The sequence below is a fragment of the Pseudopodoces humilis genome, chromosome 2 (genome assembly GCF_049639895.1).
Source record: "Pseudopodoces humilis isolate 2021_Gansu_Grassland_sample_001 chromosome 2, ASM4963989v1, whole genome shotgun sequence".
Taxonomy (NCBI): Eukaryota; Metazoa; Chordata; class Aves; order Passeriformes; family Paridae; genus Pseudopodoces; species Pseudopodoces humilis.
This window is the reverse complement of record NC_142201.1, coordinates 37,704,993-37,725,530: the sequence shown is the minus strand read 5'-3', so window position 1 is coordinate 37,725,530 and position 20,538 is coordinate 37,704,993. Positions and strand designations below refer to the sequence as shown.

Genomic DNA, 20,538 nt, shown 5'->3' with positions numbered 1-20,538 from the left:
ACAAATGACAGCAAGAGAAACTCAGTTAATGTTCATGAGTAACTTTGATTTGGATGGGTTAAAAACTGTCATTCTTGAGTGTTTGTGACCTGTGTCAACATTGAGGAACCAGAATAAAGGACATGGAGTATGGTTTTCTTAATTTCACACCTTACAGAGAGTCCCAAGTCTGCTACTAACAGTGTGTAGAATTAGTTTGCTTCCAGTAGGTATGGAGTTCTCAGAAGGACAGTAGTGGTGTTTTCCCACACTTCCTTTTTCTTAATTTCTCTCTCTCCTTCATATTTGATTTAACAGCAAGCAGTGCAAGCAGTGCAAGACAGCATTGAAACCATACAAGATGGTTGCTGTTGCCCTGGAGTATTTGGTGTGCATGTGTTCAATTTAGGCATTCAACCTGAGTTACTGCAGTTCTGTCCTGAAGAAGTCAGCAGCATCTATTTTTAAAATTTGCTATCCATAGGAACAGCTCTTCGGTAAAAAGGATGAGAAAGATCCTTCATTGTAACTTATTCAGGTAACTATTTAAAAAGATCACAAATACAACAGTATTTACCACTATTTTTGATTTTTCAAGATTCCCAGCATCAAGAAACCTTGTCCCTTTGAGAAATAAGGCACAAACTGACCATAAAGTAATAATCTGTGGTGAAAAATTATATGCCTTTTATTTCCTTTCTTGAGCTCTTTAATTATACTGTTACCTTGGCTTATAACAGAGCTTTACTTGGTTTCTGAAATAAATGCTAAACAGTTAATAACATAGTAGACTGGGTTTTAAAATGCACTATTGTTGCTGGCATTTTGAGCTTTCTTGCAAGATCATGCTTAAATATCTTCTGCCTACTTAAAGCCTCTGTAAAAGCAGGGTATTACTGCTGTGTAGGGGAATTCACTAGCAAACACTGAACAAACAAAAGACCTACCAGCTATTTAAAGTTTCAACTGAGGCATGAAGGAGTAAGCTAAGGTTTTACCCTAGAGTATAACAAAATAACATCTTGATTAATGCTGGCCTATGAACTGTTTGTGTAGCTTATGTTCTGTACTATTCAGGCCAGCTACATTCAGACCAGCTCAGCTTTTATCTTGTTCTAACCTTGATCCTGTAACTCCAAAATCTATTTGTATTCCCTGTGTGATACCATCAGCTGTCCCAGGTTCCATGTCATGCCAGCAAAATTAACACAAGGTTTTCAGTTCTGTACAGCTCTGGTGTACTCTGTCTCCTGCTTCCTTCCAGGGATGACATTCATCAGCACAGTGATGACTCTCAACAGTTGCATGCATTTCTGAACTGTTCAATTTAGACAGATTTTAGTTAACTCCATCGAGTACTTTGCTTCACGGCTGTTGAAGTGGCTTCTCATAGATCTTTACAGCCATCTACTTTAGTGACTGTATATCCTTGACAGAAGAATCACTGGACACTTCCAATTCTCTTTGTTCCACATTTTATGGAGGAACAATAACTTGTTTGATATGTGGGATTTTCAACTTCTGGTTAATTTTAGAAAATTTTGATGCAACTGAATGCCTCTGCATTTGAATGCCTCAGTCTCCACTCTTAGAAACCCATGCTGTTACTAAAATGGCTTCAATGGAAACCCAGGAAGACTATTTGATAGATTTTGATGGTTTCCATTTTTCTTAAGCTTAGACTGTTCACTTTATGTGCACTTTGATTTGTTTTATTAAGAAGAAAATCCTTAAGAATGGCATGGAATGTGTTTTGCAAAGCTGATGGCTTTATTAAAGTGACAACAAAATTAAAACATTCACTAGGAGGCTGTAATAAAGGAATAGGCGGAGTCCATCTGCCTCTCCAGACCAAATCAAACCTTCTTCAATAGCACATTATGCCATCAGAGTCATATAATTATGGAATATTTGAGGTTGGAAAGGATCTCTGGAGATTGTCTAGTCTAACCCACCTGCCCACAGCAGGATAGCCTAAAGCATGTTGCCCAAACCCTGTCCAGATGGCTTTTGACTATGTCCAAGGCTGAAGATTCCACAGCATTTCTGGACATTCTGCTCCATTATGAGACCACACTTACAGTAAAATTTTTTTCCTTAGGTTTTTTTTTGTTTGTTTGGTTGGTTTTTTTCCTTATTTTTTAATATTATTCTTATTTGATTTATTATATAAACAGTTCTGGTAAAGTTGAAGTTAAGACATTGCCTATAAAAAAATAAAATCACTGTCTATGAATTATCTTGTCTACCCCCAGGCTTGCAGCTTAGTTTTTACAGTTCAGAAGACTATGAAATCAAAAAAATAACCTTCACCAGTTTGGATAGAAAATTACCCTACTGGTTCCTCTACTGGTCAATAAAACTGCAGGGAAAAGGTTATCCCAATCTCTACCTAATCCTGAAAACTTTTATCAAGAACAGTAAGAGGGATACACTTTAAAAATGAGGTTTAAGTGTAAGTGTGCTTAATAGGACCTATTTTTTTTTATTCCATATCTTCATTTGAAGTAATTTTGAGTCTGACATGTATTATTTAAACCTACTGCCTATTTTGAAAAGTCTGTTTAGCATTAGCAGGTATGTTACAGCTTCTCCTCCTAATCAGCAATATGCTTTCTCTTTTCTACCTTTACTCTGCAAGCAGTGGCATTACAACTTGTAAACTATACACCTTACCAAGCAGGTCTAGAGCTTAGTCTGAAACTCCAGTGCATGAGAAAAGTAGCATTTTACAAGTGCTGTGCTTCCTGTAGGTGTTATCCAGTAAATAACAATGTTCCTTAGGGTCGTATACAGGAGTGGCTGAAAGGAAGTGAGCAATTCTCATGGCAGCATGTGAGGTTCCCATTTAGAATGAGACTGACTTCTTTTAGATTGAATTTACAGTCTGTTTGGAAGCCAATTAGCTCCTGAATACATCCACATCACATATACATATACATATACATATACATATACATATACATATACATATACATATATGCATGCATGCAAACATTCTAGGCTTAAATAATTAAATAATAATCTGAGAAAGTGTTGTAATCCATTAAGGGAGCACTGAGATGTTCTATTAGAGACAAGTACTCATGAAAGCATTTATTAAATACAATCTCTGGGTGCACATTTCAAATATGCACCCTTCAACTGTGTAAGTATGCTTTCTCTAAACGCAAAAGGTCCACAGCTAAAAGGCGTGTATTTCTTCAAAACATGACAGATGTAAATAAATAAAAAATAAGACAGTGATAATTTCATCATATCATGGTGAATGTCTTTTCCGCGTACATTTGAAGTTATAGTTTGTAGTCTACTTGAAAGTATTCTGAGTACCTGTCAGCAACAGTCTGCTCAGGGAAAAAGGAGGAAGGTGAACAGATGGCAGCCTTTAAATTTGTGGATTAAAGATAAATTTAGTGCTAAAAGGGAATTACTATTGTTTAAAATGCAAAGTGTTCTATTTATTCTTCTCTAAATTGAGTCTTCAGGCAGTACAATTTCTGACAATCACATTGTTCTTAAAAGTGCTCCTTTCTGTAATCTAAAGGGTTTTAATTTATAAATTTTCTTTTACTGCAGTATTATAAATACATTTCAAAAATTATCACGCAGATAGAACACATAGTGCTTCATTAAGCATGGACTTCAAAGTTCATGGACTGTCAGAAGTAAATGCCTGCCAATATTACTTCCTTTTTCACTAGATCCATCAAGGTAAGTCAAATGCATGGGGTTAGCAGGACTGTAAACATTCACAGACTGAAGCAAACAGATCATTCAACACAGGATTTTAATGATCTGTGTTGCTCAAGAAAACATTTTAACACATTTGCAATATGAAATATAAAGGGCAGCAAAACTGGTAAAAATAGATTCAGTATACAACAGCTGTATATTGGGCTTTTAGATTTTTTTACATCCTAATTCTACTTACTTGTATTTTAGGGTAAAATTATGTTTCATAAAGAAGGTAATACACTTTGAGTAGAAAGTGAAGTTTTGCATCTCACAACTTCAAGATGACTTACTAAAATATGACAAAAGCCTTGTGTTTTAATAGTCCATTGGAATAATGTTTGGGTTTAACCTGTATATCTTCAAGGAATAAGAATGTATGTTTACAAATATGCTAGAGCAGATTTTGTCCAGTCTCTTCTTTTGTGTTTCAATAAAGTTTTATCCTCCAACTGAGTACTTGACTGAAAACTGGCCCCAAACTAGACTTTAAAGGTTTTTTTGTCATCTATAAGGACAGCAGAACAAAGCTAAAATCCTTGATGCATTATTTTTTTTCTTTTTTTTTTTGCAGGAAGATAACTAGCAGAACTAGTAATGTTAGCAGGAATGCTGTAAATTGTAGCTTTTAGTTCACTATGTAAAATGCAAGACACACACTTAAACCCATAGGAAAGGCGAACTCCAAGTCAGAAATTGTTAACTACATCTTAAAATGTTTTCTGAAATGGTATAATCTGTAGAATATTAGATATTTAATATGAAATTAAAACAAGAGTGTTTCATTCTGAGAAAGCTACTGATCTTAATCTCCAATACAGGCTTCAAAACCAGTGCAAGTTTCTGTCAGCTGCCTGCTTTAAAAACGTGTGTGTGTAGACTAGGACATCTTTAACTACCCATCTTTTGTGGTCTAAGTTTGTTTCTTTAAGACCTTCCCATCCCAGGGAGGTATCAGACAATCAGCAATTTCCCAGGACAGCCAGGAGTCAAAAACCTTTCTGCGGCGTAAAGAAGTGCACGTGGCCATATCTGCCAAAACTGATTCGTTTGGAGAGACTATCCTTCCTTTTAGCTTAAAGCAATTCAAAAATCTCCCACTGCTGACATGAAGTATTGGTCTGTGTTTTAACAAGGCATTAGGAAATGGCTAACTTATAATACTTCTAATGTGCAGTCACTCATGCTGCTGTAGGTTGGCAGCCCGCAGTGTCGCACGGAGCTGTGACGCGAGCAGGTGACCTTAGGGGAAGGAGGGAAGGGACGGACCTGGAGAGGCAGGCGCCAGGGAGGTGCTCCAGCAGCCACGCGGGGATGCTACAGCTGCGGAGCTCTGGTCCCGTCTTCTCCTCGGTACAAGTTTCACAGATTATCCCAAGCAGCCGTCTGTCAAAGGACGGGGGATACACATACCTCAAATATTTACGGTGCCTGCACTTTGAGAATGAGACAGTTCGTTCACATCTGTGAACGGGCCACTTTTAAAACATCAAAATAAACCATCTGGCTGCGCAACTGTTTCTAATTACTTCCCTGCCTAGACTGTAAACTTCGGGGTTTGGCACCGGCCTCCTTCCCAGAGTGCTGCCCAAATCCCGCTCCCAGGCAGCTAATCAGAGCCACTGGAGCACGGGGGGAGCAGCGCTGGAGCCGGGCTTTTCCAGCCCGCAGCTCTCCGCCTGCCTGGCGGGTCTGTCCGGCTGTCCGTCCGCCCGTCTGCAGCAGCGCTCCAGGTGCGGCTCAGCGCAGCTCGCACCATGTTCTCCCCGGCCCTGCTGCTGCTGCTGCTGCTGGGCCCCGCGCTGCCCGCCGCGCCCCCGGCCCTGCGGTAAGTGCGGCTCTCAGGTCTCACGGGGGGGTGCGGCTGCTTTCGAGGTGCCAGGAGTGTGCAAGCTGGGGTTGCGAAGGGAGCTGTGCAGCGCTTTGCTGGCTCTTCCTCTGCCTGCTTAAAGGTGACAATGACAGAAGCGCTCTGGGTCACTGGGGACCTCAGTAGGTAGGTGCCCGTGCAGACCGTGGAGTTACTTGCAACAACGCATTCGATGCCCCAAATGCATACCCTGAAAGCAGTGGAGGGGGAAGAGCTGGCTTGTGATGACCCTTTACACCCAAACCCCTGAATTCTGCTGGTTGAGTGGAGCAGGCACCTAACCACAGAACCTTGCTTATTGCTGCGCTTTGGTGTGGTGGCACAACGAGGTGCACTGCCCTTCACTCTCCACCTCCACACAGCCAGCGCACACTGGCTCCTAAAGCCAGCAGTCCTTTGCTCCAGAGCCTTGCAAAATCTACTGTCTGACAAGGGCAGGTTCTAGTCATCTACATCTTCAGTATTGGGAAGACCTGGTTTTGGCCTGAGCAGTACTTTTTTTTTTTTTATGTACGATTCAGCTCCTGATGACACGAAGTGTGATTTTCCCTGAGCATTCCTGAAAGTCCTGATCTCCATGTGCTCCAGTGCATGGTACAATTGCACGGCAGAGCTGCATATCTGCGGATCTAGAATTGGATTCTGCTGCCTTTACCGAAACCACAGCCACAGCCTACAATGTTGGATGGAAAGCCATGATTACTTTGGTTTCCTTTTCCATTGGAAACATGGATCATATATGCTTGATCCATGACAACCAGAAGGATTGCTTTGGCAAACATTATTTTATTAGAATCAACCTTAAGTATGCTGTGTGATACATATTCCTGTTATGCTACCCAGATGTTTGGATGAATATGGTGTCTCTAAGCTTTTTGAAATAATTAAGATCAAAATGTTTCATGATGGGTAATCAAACCACACGTGTCTATGCATATATACCAGATATGCCTGATGGGAAAGTAAATGAGGCCAATGTAGTTAAAAAGGTAAGTAAAATAAAGTATAAGCATTCTTACAGGTAGCAATGAGATTTCTGATGGAAATTAATAAAATTGGTTGATTTGAGGCAAGTAATAATTTGCAACCGTAGCTGAAGAGGTGGTAAGAACAATATCCTGGGTATTGGCTGAAGGCAGTGACAGGAGGGTGGTTTCAAATGATGAGCCAAGCTCTCATCAGCTCTGAGCTGCAGCCCCTGGCTTTGACCAAAGCGTACTCTGTTTGCTGTCCCCCACAGGAGCGGTTTGGGTATTCCTGCTCCCTGCCGTCTGTCCCGGGCTGAGTCGGAGCTCAGGTGCCGCGTCCCAGGGGGGAAGCTGTGCAATGACAGAGGCAGGTGTGAGTGTGGAGTCTGCATCTGCCAAGTGACTGAGTCTGGCAAATACTACGGTCCTCTCTGCGAGTGCCATGACTGGGTGTGCGAGACCTACGACGGGAAAATCTGCACAGGTAAGGAAGCCCTGATGATGACAGAAGCTTAGAAAACTGGGAGTATATATTAAAACCAGGAACACAGCACACCGATACACTAGAGACATGATTATATATGGGTCTCTGGAACATGACTCTACATGGAATCGTGGGCACATCCAAGGATTTTGCCAGATTAAAGGATACAAGTTACAGGCACTGTGTCTGCCATAAAATGGGACTTAGCCTAGAGCAAGGTTTGTCTGCATCAGGGGCAAAAGCAGAAATTGCTTTGGGTTGGAGGCTCTGCAAACTGTGTTTTAAATCTAATACAGTATGTAATATTGCTCATTTTTTTTTGTATTTCTTCATTTGAATTGCTTGCCTAATGATGGTTTATGGTATCTACCCTGGCTTTAAACTATCTCCAAACAATCAATTTTGTCCTGTGATTATTATTTTTTCCTTCTCCTGCTATAAGAAAAAAAACTTGCTGTAAGATGTACCACACTTACATTTGCTATATAAACATGAAAACTCTGTTTTTCTCTAAGTAATGATAATGCTTTCCAAATAAAGACTTAAAACAATGTAATTGTATTGTGGTTTCAGGGATTTCCCCACTGACACTTGATTCTTTAATAACATACATTTCTGGGACAAAATATAGTCCCTGCCAGTTGTTGCAACATGTCGCTTTGGTTTACATCTAAGCATTATCACTCTTTCATCTTTCCAGCTGTTTTTACTTAAGTTTCTGGGTTATTTTGGTCAGATTTTCATTTTCTTTCTTTTCTTTTTTTTTTTTTTTTTTTTCTTTTTAAAAGCAGCTTAGAATAGGATTTTAGAAAAGAGCAGGGAGAAGAAATGCCATCACATTCCTAAGGGGATTCAGCCTGGAGCTTGATGAAAGGGGCCAGAAGGGTACTTCATTTCTACTATCCCTGTTTCAACAGCTTTACCAGATTCACAGAAACGTGTCATCTTTTCAGGCCAAAACCTGCAATTAGGTCAATGGGAATGGTACAGAAATTCTTCTAGTAAGAGGACAATAAAAATGCATTCCAGCAGTTGGTTTGGCAAATTTTGTAGGAAAAAAGACCAAATTTATTTTAGCAACAATTTATCCAGGAAGTCCAGTAATAACATGAAAAGACCAAGAATGAGACTATGAGAAAAAGGTTTATATTTTGTACCTATGACTTTAGAGTTCTGTAGAGAAACTGATTTATAGAATCTGCAGTTAGCAGTGTTAAATCCCCCAAGTAAGAAATACCATAGCATTTCAGTGCTTTGCTGTCCCAAACCTTAGTTTTTTGATTGGTAGTGTTATTTCAAAGTGCTTGCTGTTGTTGTGGGTTAATTGCATAAAAGGAAACTGAAAACTCCTTCAATTTTAATACTCCACTGTAAATTCCACCATCATGTTCCTGTTAATATCATGAACAGTGGCTGCAAGTTTTGTCAGGGCTTTGGTGGTAAAGTGTGCTCACAGAATAAACAGAGCCAAGAGATCTCTTAACAATATTTAGCTTTTGGGTGGCACTTCATCCAGCAGTTCAAAGATGTGAATGCTAAGTGATTAAAGTTTTTTAAAACCTATTTTCTGTACTTGTCACTTTGTCACTCCTAGCTAGAGTATTGAAGCCACGTTACCATGTTACCACTGAGATGTGAAATAATCTGAATTCTCTCTTCTGGAAAAAAAATAAGTAGTGAAAAATTCAGCACGAAGTCCTGAGGAGGAAAACAACTGTGAAGAGCGCAGGAGTTTTCCTTGCTTCATTTGGGCTTTTTGACAATTGTGCTAAAAATCCAGCTGTTGTGCTCCAGAGCTGCTTAGCACTGCAGGAGAGCAGCCCCAGGTAACTCTTTAGGACCTGGGATCCAGTTGGTGAAACACCTCCTTTCAGGCTGTGCTTGTTGCCCTCTTCATTTTTCCCCCATGTTTTTAGTGACTGAAACTGTGTATACCTGGGAGGAAAGGAGCATAGAAAAGAAGGTCAGATCTAGGATAACTGGCAGGAGACTGGACCTTATGGTGTATAAATAATATTTTCCCTTACCCAACTATTAAATGAACTACATCCAGTGATGTTTCTTAACATTACATCACCAGGCCAATTTCCAGTATATGAAATATTTCCCTTTATTTGCATTTTTGGGCCATTTTTTGACTTAATGATGAAGATGTTTTTCCTCTAAGTGAGTAATCATAATGTCTTACTGCAGTTCTATTTCTATTTCTTGCTTTAATTTTATTTTTGTTGTTTTTATTTTGACATTTGCTGTCGCTTTTAATTGTGGATCTCTGCTGACATAGGCAGCAACAGCAACTGCTGACTGGTACCACATGGAGAACTTCTAGACACTCTTTCTGTATCCCCCTAGAAAGCCATGGTATTTGAGGCTAATGCTGTTTAAAACGAGCTACTTTTCAAGCTGCCAGAGTGATTCCTTTTTCAAGTGACTGATGTCTGATCACCAGTGATGTTCATATTCACAGATGGACAGGCAGAGTTGTTTGAGTCACAAATGCCAAAGATAGCTGTGTTTCCCTGCCAGTCAAGTCAGACATATCTCCACTGCCCTTGCCTGTCCCAAGCTAAACAAAAGATTTAGTTGCTCAATATTCAGCTCATTATCTTCAAGACACTTTTTGTGTCAGATCCACTTTCTGGACCAGTTGTTGAACAATCATATTCTGAAGAGAGAAGGCCTGAAGGTAAAGAAAATGTCAGATGTCCATCTGATTGATTTGATTTTTCTAATAAACCTTTTATAAAAATGGAAAAGACATTATGCCATGAGTAATACAGAAGAGCAGATTTAAGTGTTTCTGTCCTTTTATTTCCCTTGAGACTTCTTTGCTGTATTTCTCTCCTATTATGCTTCCAGGTGCTTTAGAGGGAGTTCCAATAATTTTCTTGCCTTTTATCCCACTGGGATTGATAAAGTAATAGGTGATCCCTCATGGAGTCAGAAACAAAGAGAAAAACCAAGTACTGTGGTCTGAGTCACTGAGTCTCTTGTCCTCCTCTTTGGCCTTTTTATTTGCTTAATGTAGCATGGGGTGTAGAGGAAATCAAGTAGATACTGTCCTGTTATTCTCTTTGCAATGCCAGGGACATCTTTATTTTATCTTTTGTTGCCGATATTCAAGGAGATGAGCTAAGAGGAGGAAGACTGAATCAAAACCAATCAAATCCCCAAAGGATTTATGTTTCATTCAGGATTCATTCAAAAGGATTTATGCTTGTTGCTGTTTATTTGCAGATAGTAGTTCTGACCTCAGACAGTTGCATATTGCCTCAGGCTTTCTTAGCATAAGTGGAGCTCATATTGTGTACGAGGGAAAGTGGGATATGGGACTAATTCCTGTCACATCACTGCTTTTTACCTATTTCTCAGTGGGGTTTTGTCAGTATAGAGGAAAATCAATTCTAGTGAATTTTTTGGTGGTTTTTTTGTTGTTTATTTTTCATTTGTGTTTTTAGGTATCTTTGTTTTGTTTTTTGAGGGTTTTTTTTTTGTTTTTCTTGTTTGATTGGTTTGGGTTTTTTTATTTAATCTTGCTTTACTGTGTCTGTGGTTAATGAAGATAAAATTATGAAACTAAGCATAGGCTTCCTTGGCCAACTGAAGTGGGAACACTTTAGGTGTTCTTAGAGAATGGACCGCAAGAACTGCCAGCATGTGACACATGATGCTGTGATTGCACTGCCTGTAGTTGGTGAGATCAAAAGACACGCACAATTTGGTGACAACATAGACAGCAACATATGAAGAAGGTTTGTCTTTGCTCAGAACTGTATTCATTGTCTTTGGGTTTTTTAGTTGTAAACATTTGATAAACCATTTTTCTTCCAAACTGAAGTACCTTTTACACCTAAGTGTACACTAAAAAGTGGTATTTTTACACCTAAAAATGGTGGCCCAGTGTGATTTTCCATAAGCAGTTGCTGTAGAACTTGCTGCTTTTCAGGCCAATGAAAGATTTTTCTGTTCCTTTCTCTAAAGCTGTGGTTGCTGTGGGTGCTTTACCTATTTTAAGACTAGTTCAGCAAGATAATGCTAGTGTTAGTCGTAGGTTTTTGCAGCTAGAGGTGTTACCATAACATGAAGGACAAAAGGATATAAGTGCCATTATTTTCTGATCTGTAAAATTCTAAACTACGTGGAGAGCACAAGTGAAAAATTAATTTGAGAAGGAGTAGATATAGAAATAAAAAGATAAATCCAAATTAAAGTATTAATGTAATACATAGCTATGAATCCATGGGGTTTATTGGATGTATGGTACTATATACAAGTTTGAGGGAGAGAGGAATTTGAAGATGGAATTTGGAGGACATTTTGTGCTCAGGACTGCTCTTTGCACAGAAGCTGAATTGTGTCTTTAGGCAGAGCTATCAAAGTTGAGCTGGAAAGGCTCTAACAATTGTGCCTTTGTATTCATACTGAAGGGAGGTCTGACACTCTGATTGTTCATTGAGCAGCATTTCTTGCTAAACGTGTGAAGAAAAGTCAGCCTGTGACCTGCATTGATTGCCATTTGATCCAAAGGGAAATTCAAATCCCTGGATTTTGAGAACAGGTATAAGCCTCTTCTCTGTCAGAGGCCATGCTTGCAAAGATTCAGCTGTGGCACATGTGGCCATTGGAGTCAGTCTCCTTAAAGACCAAGTTAAAAATAGGGCAGGAGGCTACTGATGAAAAGGGAGGTTGCAATTCTGCTCTGACCTAGTTTACCTTAGTCCGGACTTCAGAACTTGGCACTTTGTGACATTTTTTCTCCCAGAGCAAGGGTGTGTAGGTGTGATTATAGCATCCATATTCATCTCAAAACAGGTTCCTCAGGCTCTAGTAGAAGAAAAGTCGTGATAGCATAGACCTTATTGCAGGTTCATTGCCTTGCTAAGTGCTTGAGGTCCCAGCAGACACAAAAAGCAGAAGCTAAACCCTGTATTATTCTCAACTTTGTGCTGTTGGTACCTGATCTGGGTAAAATTAAGCAGCCTTTGATGCAATGACAATTGCTGTAGTTCCAAATACCGTGTGTGGGTTCATAGAAGTGGTGAGGCAGGAGGAATCAGACACAAAAACTGCAGGCGAGATTAATGGAAGGGAAGCACTTTAAAAGTAACTTATTAAACAATATGTACCTAGTTGCTTAGTCCTCATTTTGAGCACCTTTATCTGTAGGCACTACTGATGGAAAATAGATGTTAGTTTATAAAGTAAAAGCGAGTGTGTTGGGCACGTGGAAGCAAAGGCTTTTACAGCACCTAGCAGAGCTGGAATGTACTCCTCAGGCTGGCACCAACAGCAAAACAAGGTGGGGACCAGCATCTCCTTTGCCTTATGTCCTTCTGTAGTCTGGAGTGACATGCTTATCCATTGCAAGGGGGAAAAAAACCCTTTGTGTGACTTTTATCAATGCAAGTAAGTGTTCTGAAATGTGTTTGAATTTTTATGCCCCTCACAGGCTGATAATGAACTGAAGTATATTTTTTATTTATTTGAAAGAATGCTCTTTATGAAAAAATGGCTTACACAGGCTGACCTCTACTATTAATATTTGTGTTTTGATATCATTATTACGAAAAAGATATGGTGAATAGAAAGTAGATGGTCTATTAAATGTTGCAGAAGGGTCTATTAATTATTTTACCTGCTTTCTCAGTGGATGAGTTTCAGTATGTGCTCTTATGACAGCCTTTTTTGGACAAACTGACTGTCTTGGTATAGTTTTCTATGCTTATTAAAAGTTTTATTGTTCATAGCTGGTCCTGTCAAGGAGTTCAAACAATCATCATTTATGGCACTGCACTGTAGACCTTTAGTCTTCCTAGGTAGTGTTCCCAAGTAGCGTTAGTGTTCCCAAGTAGCGTTAGTGTTCCCAAGTAGCGTTAGTGTTCCCAAGTAGTTTCTCCTGAAAAAGAACATACCACTGATTAAAAATGTTCCACGAGCTTTTCTGAGAGGAAAGGACACGTTGCTAGTGCTGTCTAGGAAAAAGGGCAGTTTGTGCTGAAAAAGTAGTGGAGTTTGACTTTGGCCATGCAAGAAGGACCCCACAGTACATATGTGGTACCAGAACTTATCAGTGTTTTAACTGGAGGGTGTGGTGGTCGAGGCCACGTTGTGGCATGTGTACCACAGTTGCGTTGCTGGATTCAAATTTCCTTTGGAGATGAAAGGACTATGAAGGGAAAAAAACCTGTTCTTCTTTCTAACTCTATTTTTAAAGGTTATTTAAAAGCTTAATATCTGAGCAATGGAGGGAGTAATTTTTGCAAATAGGTGTTTGTCTACATTTCATATGTTGGGAGCAGGCTGGCACACCAACTTGAGCAGTTGCATGACCATATTCATATATGCAGAAAAATAAAGATTCAAGAGACTTTAATGGGAGTTGCACCTGTCCCCTTTCTTGAAAGAGCTGCTTTGCCCTTCTGCTTGTCCAGCTGAGTAGCATCAGTGATATAATCTGGAACACCTTCTTGTCAGTGACCTAAGAGTGGCAGTCAGAGGTTTCGGAGTCATATCTGGGTCATTTTTATGGGGAAGGTCACTGGGAATGCCAACTCTGTCAGGAGTGAGCTGAGTATTAACTTTGTGATTTGGAAAACGTCACAGCTGAATGCTGTTGCCTTGGCAGCCCCATGCAGCAGCAGATGTTCTAACCAGAGCACCTGGTCACAGTGTTTTGTTTCTGGGGGCAGTTCTGGGCTGGGGAGATTGTGAGAGGGCTGGTGGTGAATCCTGCCGTGCCCCAAAGAGACTGCCGAAATCTATCTTTCTCAGGAATGCCTTTTCCGGTTGTCTGCCTCCAGCAGGTTCTGTTCAGTCTTTTCAACCAGGTGGTGTCTGTCATTTTAAATATTAGGGATGTTAGCTTTTATAATCCAGAGTTAGAGGCTACTGTATGTAAAAATAGATCATTTAAGTATTTTTTCCTGTTTTGCATATAATTTCCTATTTAATTAAAAGGTGGTATTAAGGTTATTTAAATCTTGAAGCTGTGTAGTTGACAGCTAAGAAATGCTAAATCTATCTACATTTATTGAAGAGTCCTGTGCATTTGCACTATTATGCATCTTGTAATTTTATATTCATTATGGTTTTCTCCAGTGAACTTATGCAGCAACAACAGGAGGAAAATGGTTGCTTCTTAGTATTTGAAATTGTTTAGTTTACAAACTTGGCAATATGTTTCAAGCAAGATAAAACATTAATAATTTAACTTAGTCCATCCATTTGCCTGAAATGTGGGGAACACATGGCAAACAGTTTGGTAACACAGCAGTGTCAGAGAACACAGTTTTCTTGCACCCCATTTCAAGTGTTTTAAACAGTATTTTGCAGGAATTAACTGGATACTTGGGTGACTCAAATGGTACAGGCTCATTGAATCTCAGAAGCCAAAAGCCCCTCTTCAGAAAACCCCATTTCTCTCCACATCCTGAAACATCCAGACTCATTTCTTGTTTATCCTTACCCCTTTGGAAATTATTGGACACAAGTAGAGTTGGTATATAATTTGAATGTCTTTTCAGCAGATGAAGATACAGGCATTTTTAAAGAAATGAATGATGAATGGTATTCTGTGAACAAGAGCTAAATTTACATAATCCAAACCATTTCTATGTCTGTATGTCCCGTGAATAATGTGGTTCCTCCCAAAAATGCAAGCCCTGCTTCAGATGTGGGGAACATGCCTGGTATATTGAACTGAACTGTGATGGTCACAGCATTCAGCTCTTATATTTACCTTTGCAGTTCTTGCAACAAATTACTAGTAGGTATGTGTTTTTCTTCTGATATTGAAAAGAGGGAAGGTTGAGGATATACCTCCTGATCATCTAAAGCTGATAATGAGATTCAGAAGAGAACCCAAGTTTCTGAGTCCTTCCTAGGGACTCTCAAACCACCAAGTCCCTGTGAGGTGTAAGAGTAAAATCTGTTAGTATTAAAACTATCAGTTAAGGCTGTGTCAAAAACCACATTTTATGTTTCATGTTTCGGTCCTGAAAATACTATTTCCTACAAAAAATAGTCATGTATTCTTTTTCCTAAGAACTACCTGTGCGTTAGGCATGCCATAATTGTTGATTTCTCTGTGTATTATCCAAGTGAGAGCAACATGGCTTTATGGAAACACTCAGTGTGCTTTCCAGCTTAAAGGTGTTCCACGTATAAATGGGGAAGTGAATTTGTAGCAGGTCAGTCCCACTGGGAACTGTAGGTGCAGTGACATGCCTGGTAGATTGTGTTCCAGACCACAGTCCTCAAAGGAGTGGTTTGTGAAGTCATGCTTTGAAGGATTACTGGAGAAGTTTAGACCTCTCACCTGAGGAATGGGAAAGAACTGAAGTGGAGGAGGACAACCGATTTCATCTCATGGGCATACTTGCAGAAGGACTAAGTCATGCTGGATGGTCATGATGCCATGATGAAAAGTCACACAAGAACATACTGAACTGTGGTTGTCCAGAGTGCTTTTGCAGAATTGTGCCTTTTAATCACTATATATTTACATGAAAAAACCCACTCATGCTGTCTCATGGAACATAGCACACTTTAACCCTAATTGTCTTGACAGATTCTGCCCTTTCTCAAACAGTTTTTAAACTGGAAAGAGTAGTGACAGTGAATAAATTGTGCATCTGTAGTCTAACATGCAGAGGTAAGGCTGAGACCTTCTGTTACAGAATCATAGAAGTGAGTGTTACAAATTTATTTAGTTTTTTTCTCTGGTACCTTTGTAGTCAGGTAAATTCTGTGGGAAGCAGATAACCAGTAAGAAATGTATTTAAAATCAGAAAATGGTCTTGAAGCACTTAATTGAAGCACTGTTGTTGCACTGGTATTTCCAATGACTGTCTTTTTAAATAATTTTGTTTCATTCTCACTTCTGTTTCAAGCCACAGCTAAGCCTCACCAGAGACACAGCAAGTATAATGAAGCACAACTTCCTTACCTAGGAAGAGATCAAGGTGCCAGCTATCACTGAAGGAAAATTGCCCATCACCTACATCCAGTTTCTCTGGATGGGAATGGAGAATGTAGGAGCTATTGCCGTGGGTACAACTACTTTCCATTTATGTGAGTTTGCCTGCAGTTGGCATTTGTGGAAATCCTTTTGCCCAGCAAACCCAGAAACAATGAACTTTTTTCTCTTTCTAGAACATATTCAATTCTCATTCACAGGGCTTTAGGGTATCATCCTGCAGTAAGAAGTGCTGGAACATTTCTTACTGCCTTTTTTTTCCCCCCCAAGGCCTCTTAATTAATCAAAGCATAGCAGAGAAATGTTAGAGGATATCATTGGCATTGGTAATAGAGAGACTTAAATGTGGCATAGATTTCTGTATCACAATAAAAAATAATTGTCTTTTCAAGATTTATGTTGTTTAGCTTCCTACAGACTGTGTGTACATGATACAGAAATATAGCAAAAAATTGATTTGAGATGGGATTGGCAAAATTACCAAACTCCAGTCATGTACTTTGTTAGATTTAGGAATGGATCCTGTCACTCATCTCTACTCTTCGGGTTAAAAATATGTTTTAATAAAAGCAGATGTTGTAGCTGCCCCTTTCTTTTTTTTTTTTTTTTTTTTTAAATAAAGCTAAACAGAAGCCAGTGTTTTCTTCTGACAGAAGTCTAATGAAATCAATAAAGTTATTCCAACAGAGAATTGGTCTCACAGCAAGTCTGGCCCTTGTTTGACCAAAATCTCTAGGTAATAGCGGACAAAATTATGACAGCAAAATATAGACCCTGTCATTTACCAGCAAGTGGTAATGGTAAAACAATAACAACAATGACATCTCCAAAGTTTTGAATGCTTTTAAGCTTGACAGCACTTTACATGATTTTCTGTTTTGTTTTCCTTCTGTGTATTGTGCTGCTTTAAAGAGTTATATGTTACTTAGTGGTAGTTTGACAGGACATTGACCAAAATAATTTTTCTCCAGGGTGTCCGAGTTGGACTTAGCAGGAATGAGAGTTCTGTGAGGAAACAATCTGATAAATGAAAACCATCTTTCAAAGTATGTTTAAATGAAGGAATTGTTTACACTGACAGATTTATCCCAAGTTTTATTAAATGGTCAGTTGGTTTGGAAAGTCATAATAAAATTAATATATTGTAATTGGATGAGCAGGATAAGTCTCAACCCTCTCTCCTCTCACCATCCTAAAGCTTTTGTATATGACTTTTTGTAAATGAGGAAATTTTATTCTAAATGTATCAACTGCTTTAAATGTATGTACACTTACATACAGGTTAGAAAAGCTTTTATTTACAGATATTGTCCAGAAAATACAAGATGATTTCTCTGTAGGAGGTTTCAAAAGGTCATCTCCCATGATGATATGTTCTTACTGGATAATATCCTGAAGGATAATATTTAAATAGTACAATGAGCACAGACTTCCTTTTATTTCATTGGTGCCTAATGAAGGAACTAAGAGGTTTTTAAAATAATCATATTCTGTCTGGAACACCATGTATCAAGCTCTTTTGAAACAAGATCATAATTCCTCTGGCCTTTCATGGGCTTCCAGTTCTCTGTATTTTTGCATTTCAGGTGTTGTCTTGGTTTTTCCTTCATTTTTTTTTTTTTTGCGTGAGCCATGGTTGCCACCCCCACTCTCAACATTTTGGTCATATCCAATTGCCAATTTGTTTTACTAATTGCATTCACTCTTTTCTGCTTTTTGGGTGATCTCTATCTGGCTCAGTTCCTTGGCACTTCTCCTCACAGTTGTCCTAATCCATTCCTCTGGCTCATCAAAGAACAGTTGTTTCCATGAGGACCTGGGTGGAAGTCAGATCCACCTTGGCTCTCTTTACACTCCCTGGTGGCTCCATCTCCAACCAGTAACCTCTGCTCTTGTGTCCCAGGCATCTTAAAGGAGGCATGTCACCAAGAGGAGCTGAACTGCCTTGGGTATTCACAGACTTTGTAGAAGTTAACCACAGTTGTGTGTAATCAAATGCTCTTTCTTAGCTCATGCTTTACTTGTGCAGATGTATTTCAGTTGTAGGGGAACTTGTTACGATATGAATCGCAACCACAGAAACTTTAAAATAGGCATAAGTCAGGTGTACACTCCTGTAACATCATTTCTATTTGCTTCCCCTCTTTCTCCTCCCTAAGAGAGGTGGCACAGCACGCTGAAATTTTACAGTTTGTTTTAGTTTCTCCAAACAATCTGTTCATTGTGCTTCCTATTCCCAAGACGTGAAATGGTTTTGACCATAGTAAAAAGCTTGTCTTAAGGAGACTGTGGAATTTCTGTAGCTGGGGCTTCAAGAACAGGTTGGACAAGTCAGGAGGGATCAACACACCCTTGTTTATGAGTCCAGGCAAAGAAGTGGACCAGATGATCTCTTCCAGAGGTTTCTTTGAAGCTGATTTTATTTGAATGTGAAACAAGTTCTCCTCAGTTTGATGCTCTGCCTTAATGAGGAGGATCTGTGGTAGTATAACCATAGTTTTTGTCATGCTAATATGTTTGTAAATTTAATAGTTTTTTTGAAATTGATGAATAACCATTGATTTTAATCTATTAATACTAAGAACTTTCATTTTCTGCAGTGTTTATAATACTTTATAAAATATGAGTGTTTCAAGTTTTTAAATGACCACATATTTTAAATGACCACTAGTGAGTCTTTAAGTAGGAAGGATTCAGAGAACAAGCTCGCTTGTTTGAAGTTTAGGCATCTTTTCAATAGAAAGGCATAAATTACTGTTTCTAGATACAAGTGGTTGATGAACTTCTGTAACAAGCTTAGTGTCAGGAAAAACATATTTTATCCAGTCCTTGCAATTTGATGGAAAAATAACAGTCAAAACATTGAACAGAAACATTTATATTTTAAAATTTACTTTGTTTTAACAAATGGATTCTTAGTCAACTACTGACATTATGGAGTTATGGCAAAACAAACAAAACATTAAGTGAAAGTGAATGGTTGCCCTGCTGTTTGACATAGACCAATATAGACCATGTTAAAAATTATATTCTAGGAGCTATTCATCCTTGTTGGGTCCATTAAACAGCAAATAATATAATTCCAACTTAAACAGCTACCACATCTGTTCTACATTTTTCACTGGAAGCAAATAGTAAAAATGCTTTGTCAGATAATGAAACGGGGGAAGCAAGTAGTAGTAGTATATTGTAATTTTTTAACTGCTGCTATGACAGTGTGTGTTCCCTACATTGTTTCAATCCAAAATTATACCTTCTAGAAAGTTAATTATTCTTGGACAGTAATGAACTGAACTGTGTATTGATAGCTGAAAACATTACTTAGATTTATGACAAGTCAAAAGTTGCCATTGTTTGGGGGCAACACTTTCATTCCATCAATCTGATTTCTTTCATATCACTGGTCACTGGGAAACTGCCCCTACTATTACCTTCTTCAGCTAGATCACCCATGTATACATAAGATAATTCTATATACACAGCATACAGTGCAGGTCTGGATGAATATTTCTTCCCTCTCATTCTCTTGATCTTCCTGCATTCCCTAGGCATATGGTATTCATCGTACTTGTGTACATTTGTAGGAGGAAAATGGGGAATTCCACCCACGGAAAGCTTCCCCATTCTCATTTTCTCCCGTATCCAATGAATGTGAAAATATTACTGCCTAACTTCTCCTTTTTCCCAGTGTTCCCCACATCCCTTTGGACAAGCCCTTCCTGGAGCTGCTGCTGAGAAGCAATGAAATCTGAAAGAGCTGTAAGGGAATCATCTGCATTTCTGGGCTGTGCATTCTGTAAAACCTAGTAACTTTGTGGTGCTTAAATTTTTTGTTAGGTTAACCTCAGAAGAAAAGCAGTACTTCTAATGGGTGATGCTACTCCATCTGTGCTATGTGACAGAACTGTCACCTCACCAGTGTAGTGACAGAAGGTGATGTTGAGGAGTCCAATTCTCTTCACATAATGCACATTCCCACTGTACCCTCTTGATCTGTCTCTTCTCCCCATGTGAGTCACATAAGTGGCTTTAAATGTCTTCCAGTGAGTCATATAGTTTTGCTAATTTAGTCCCTTCTTTAATAATTTCACTATATACAGAGTCACTTTCTCACCTAAAAGCTAAAATTTCATTTGGTCATCTAATTGACACCTTTATAACAGACACCTGATTATCTTAAGCAAACTTTATTTATTTATTTATTTATTTATTTATTTATTTATTTATTTAGTGTTCATAGTGGTGTCAAAACCTCAAGCTCTTGTTTCTGTTCTGAACAGTCAGTTTGAATTTTTAAATCCTTTCTCAAAAATGGATCAGACTGAGCATTGCATTGGCTACATATCTCCTAGCACCTTCTGGCAAGCATCAGAAGCCAAGAGTTCCACTCTGCTGTGTCTTACTGCTTGGCTGAAAAAGAGTCAAAATGCACATAGGAAATTTAATGTGGTGAAAGTGAGAAGAAAAGGATCAAAGGCTGGAAACAAATGTAAAAAAATCATATACAGGTGGCAGCTGGAATGTATGA

The 20,538-nt window shown here is 38.9% G+C and overlaps 1 protein-coding gene across 1 annotated transcript in view; it reads left to right on the top strand.

The window, feature by feature from the left end:
- The first annotated feature begins 5,256 nt into the window (after nucleotides 1-5,256).
- Nucleotides 5,257-20,538, top strand: part of ITGBL1 (integrin subunit beta like 1) — a 125,408-nt gene continuing 110,126 nt past the window's right edge. The window contains exons 1-2 of the mRNA XM_005516470.3: nucleotides 5,257-5,539; nucleotides 6,822-7,033. Coding sequence (XP_005516527.2) covers nucleotides 5,469-5,539; nucleotides 6,822-7,033 — 283 coding nt within the window. The 5' untranslated portion in view covers nucleotides 5,257-5,468. The remainder of the gene's footprint in view (nucleotides 5,540-6,821; nucleotides 7,034-20,538) is intronic.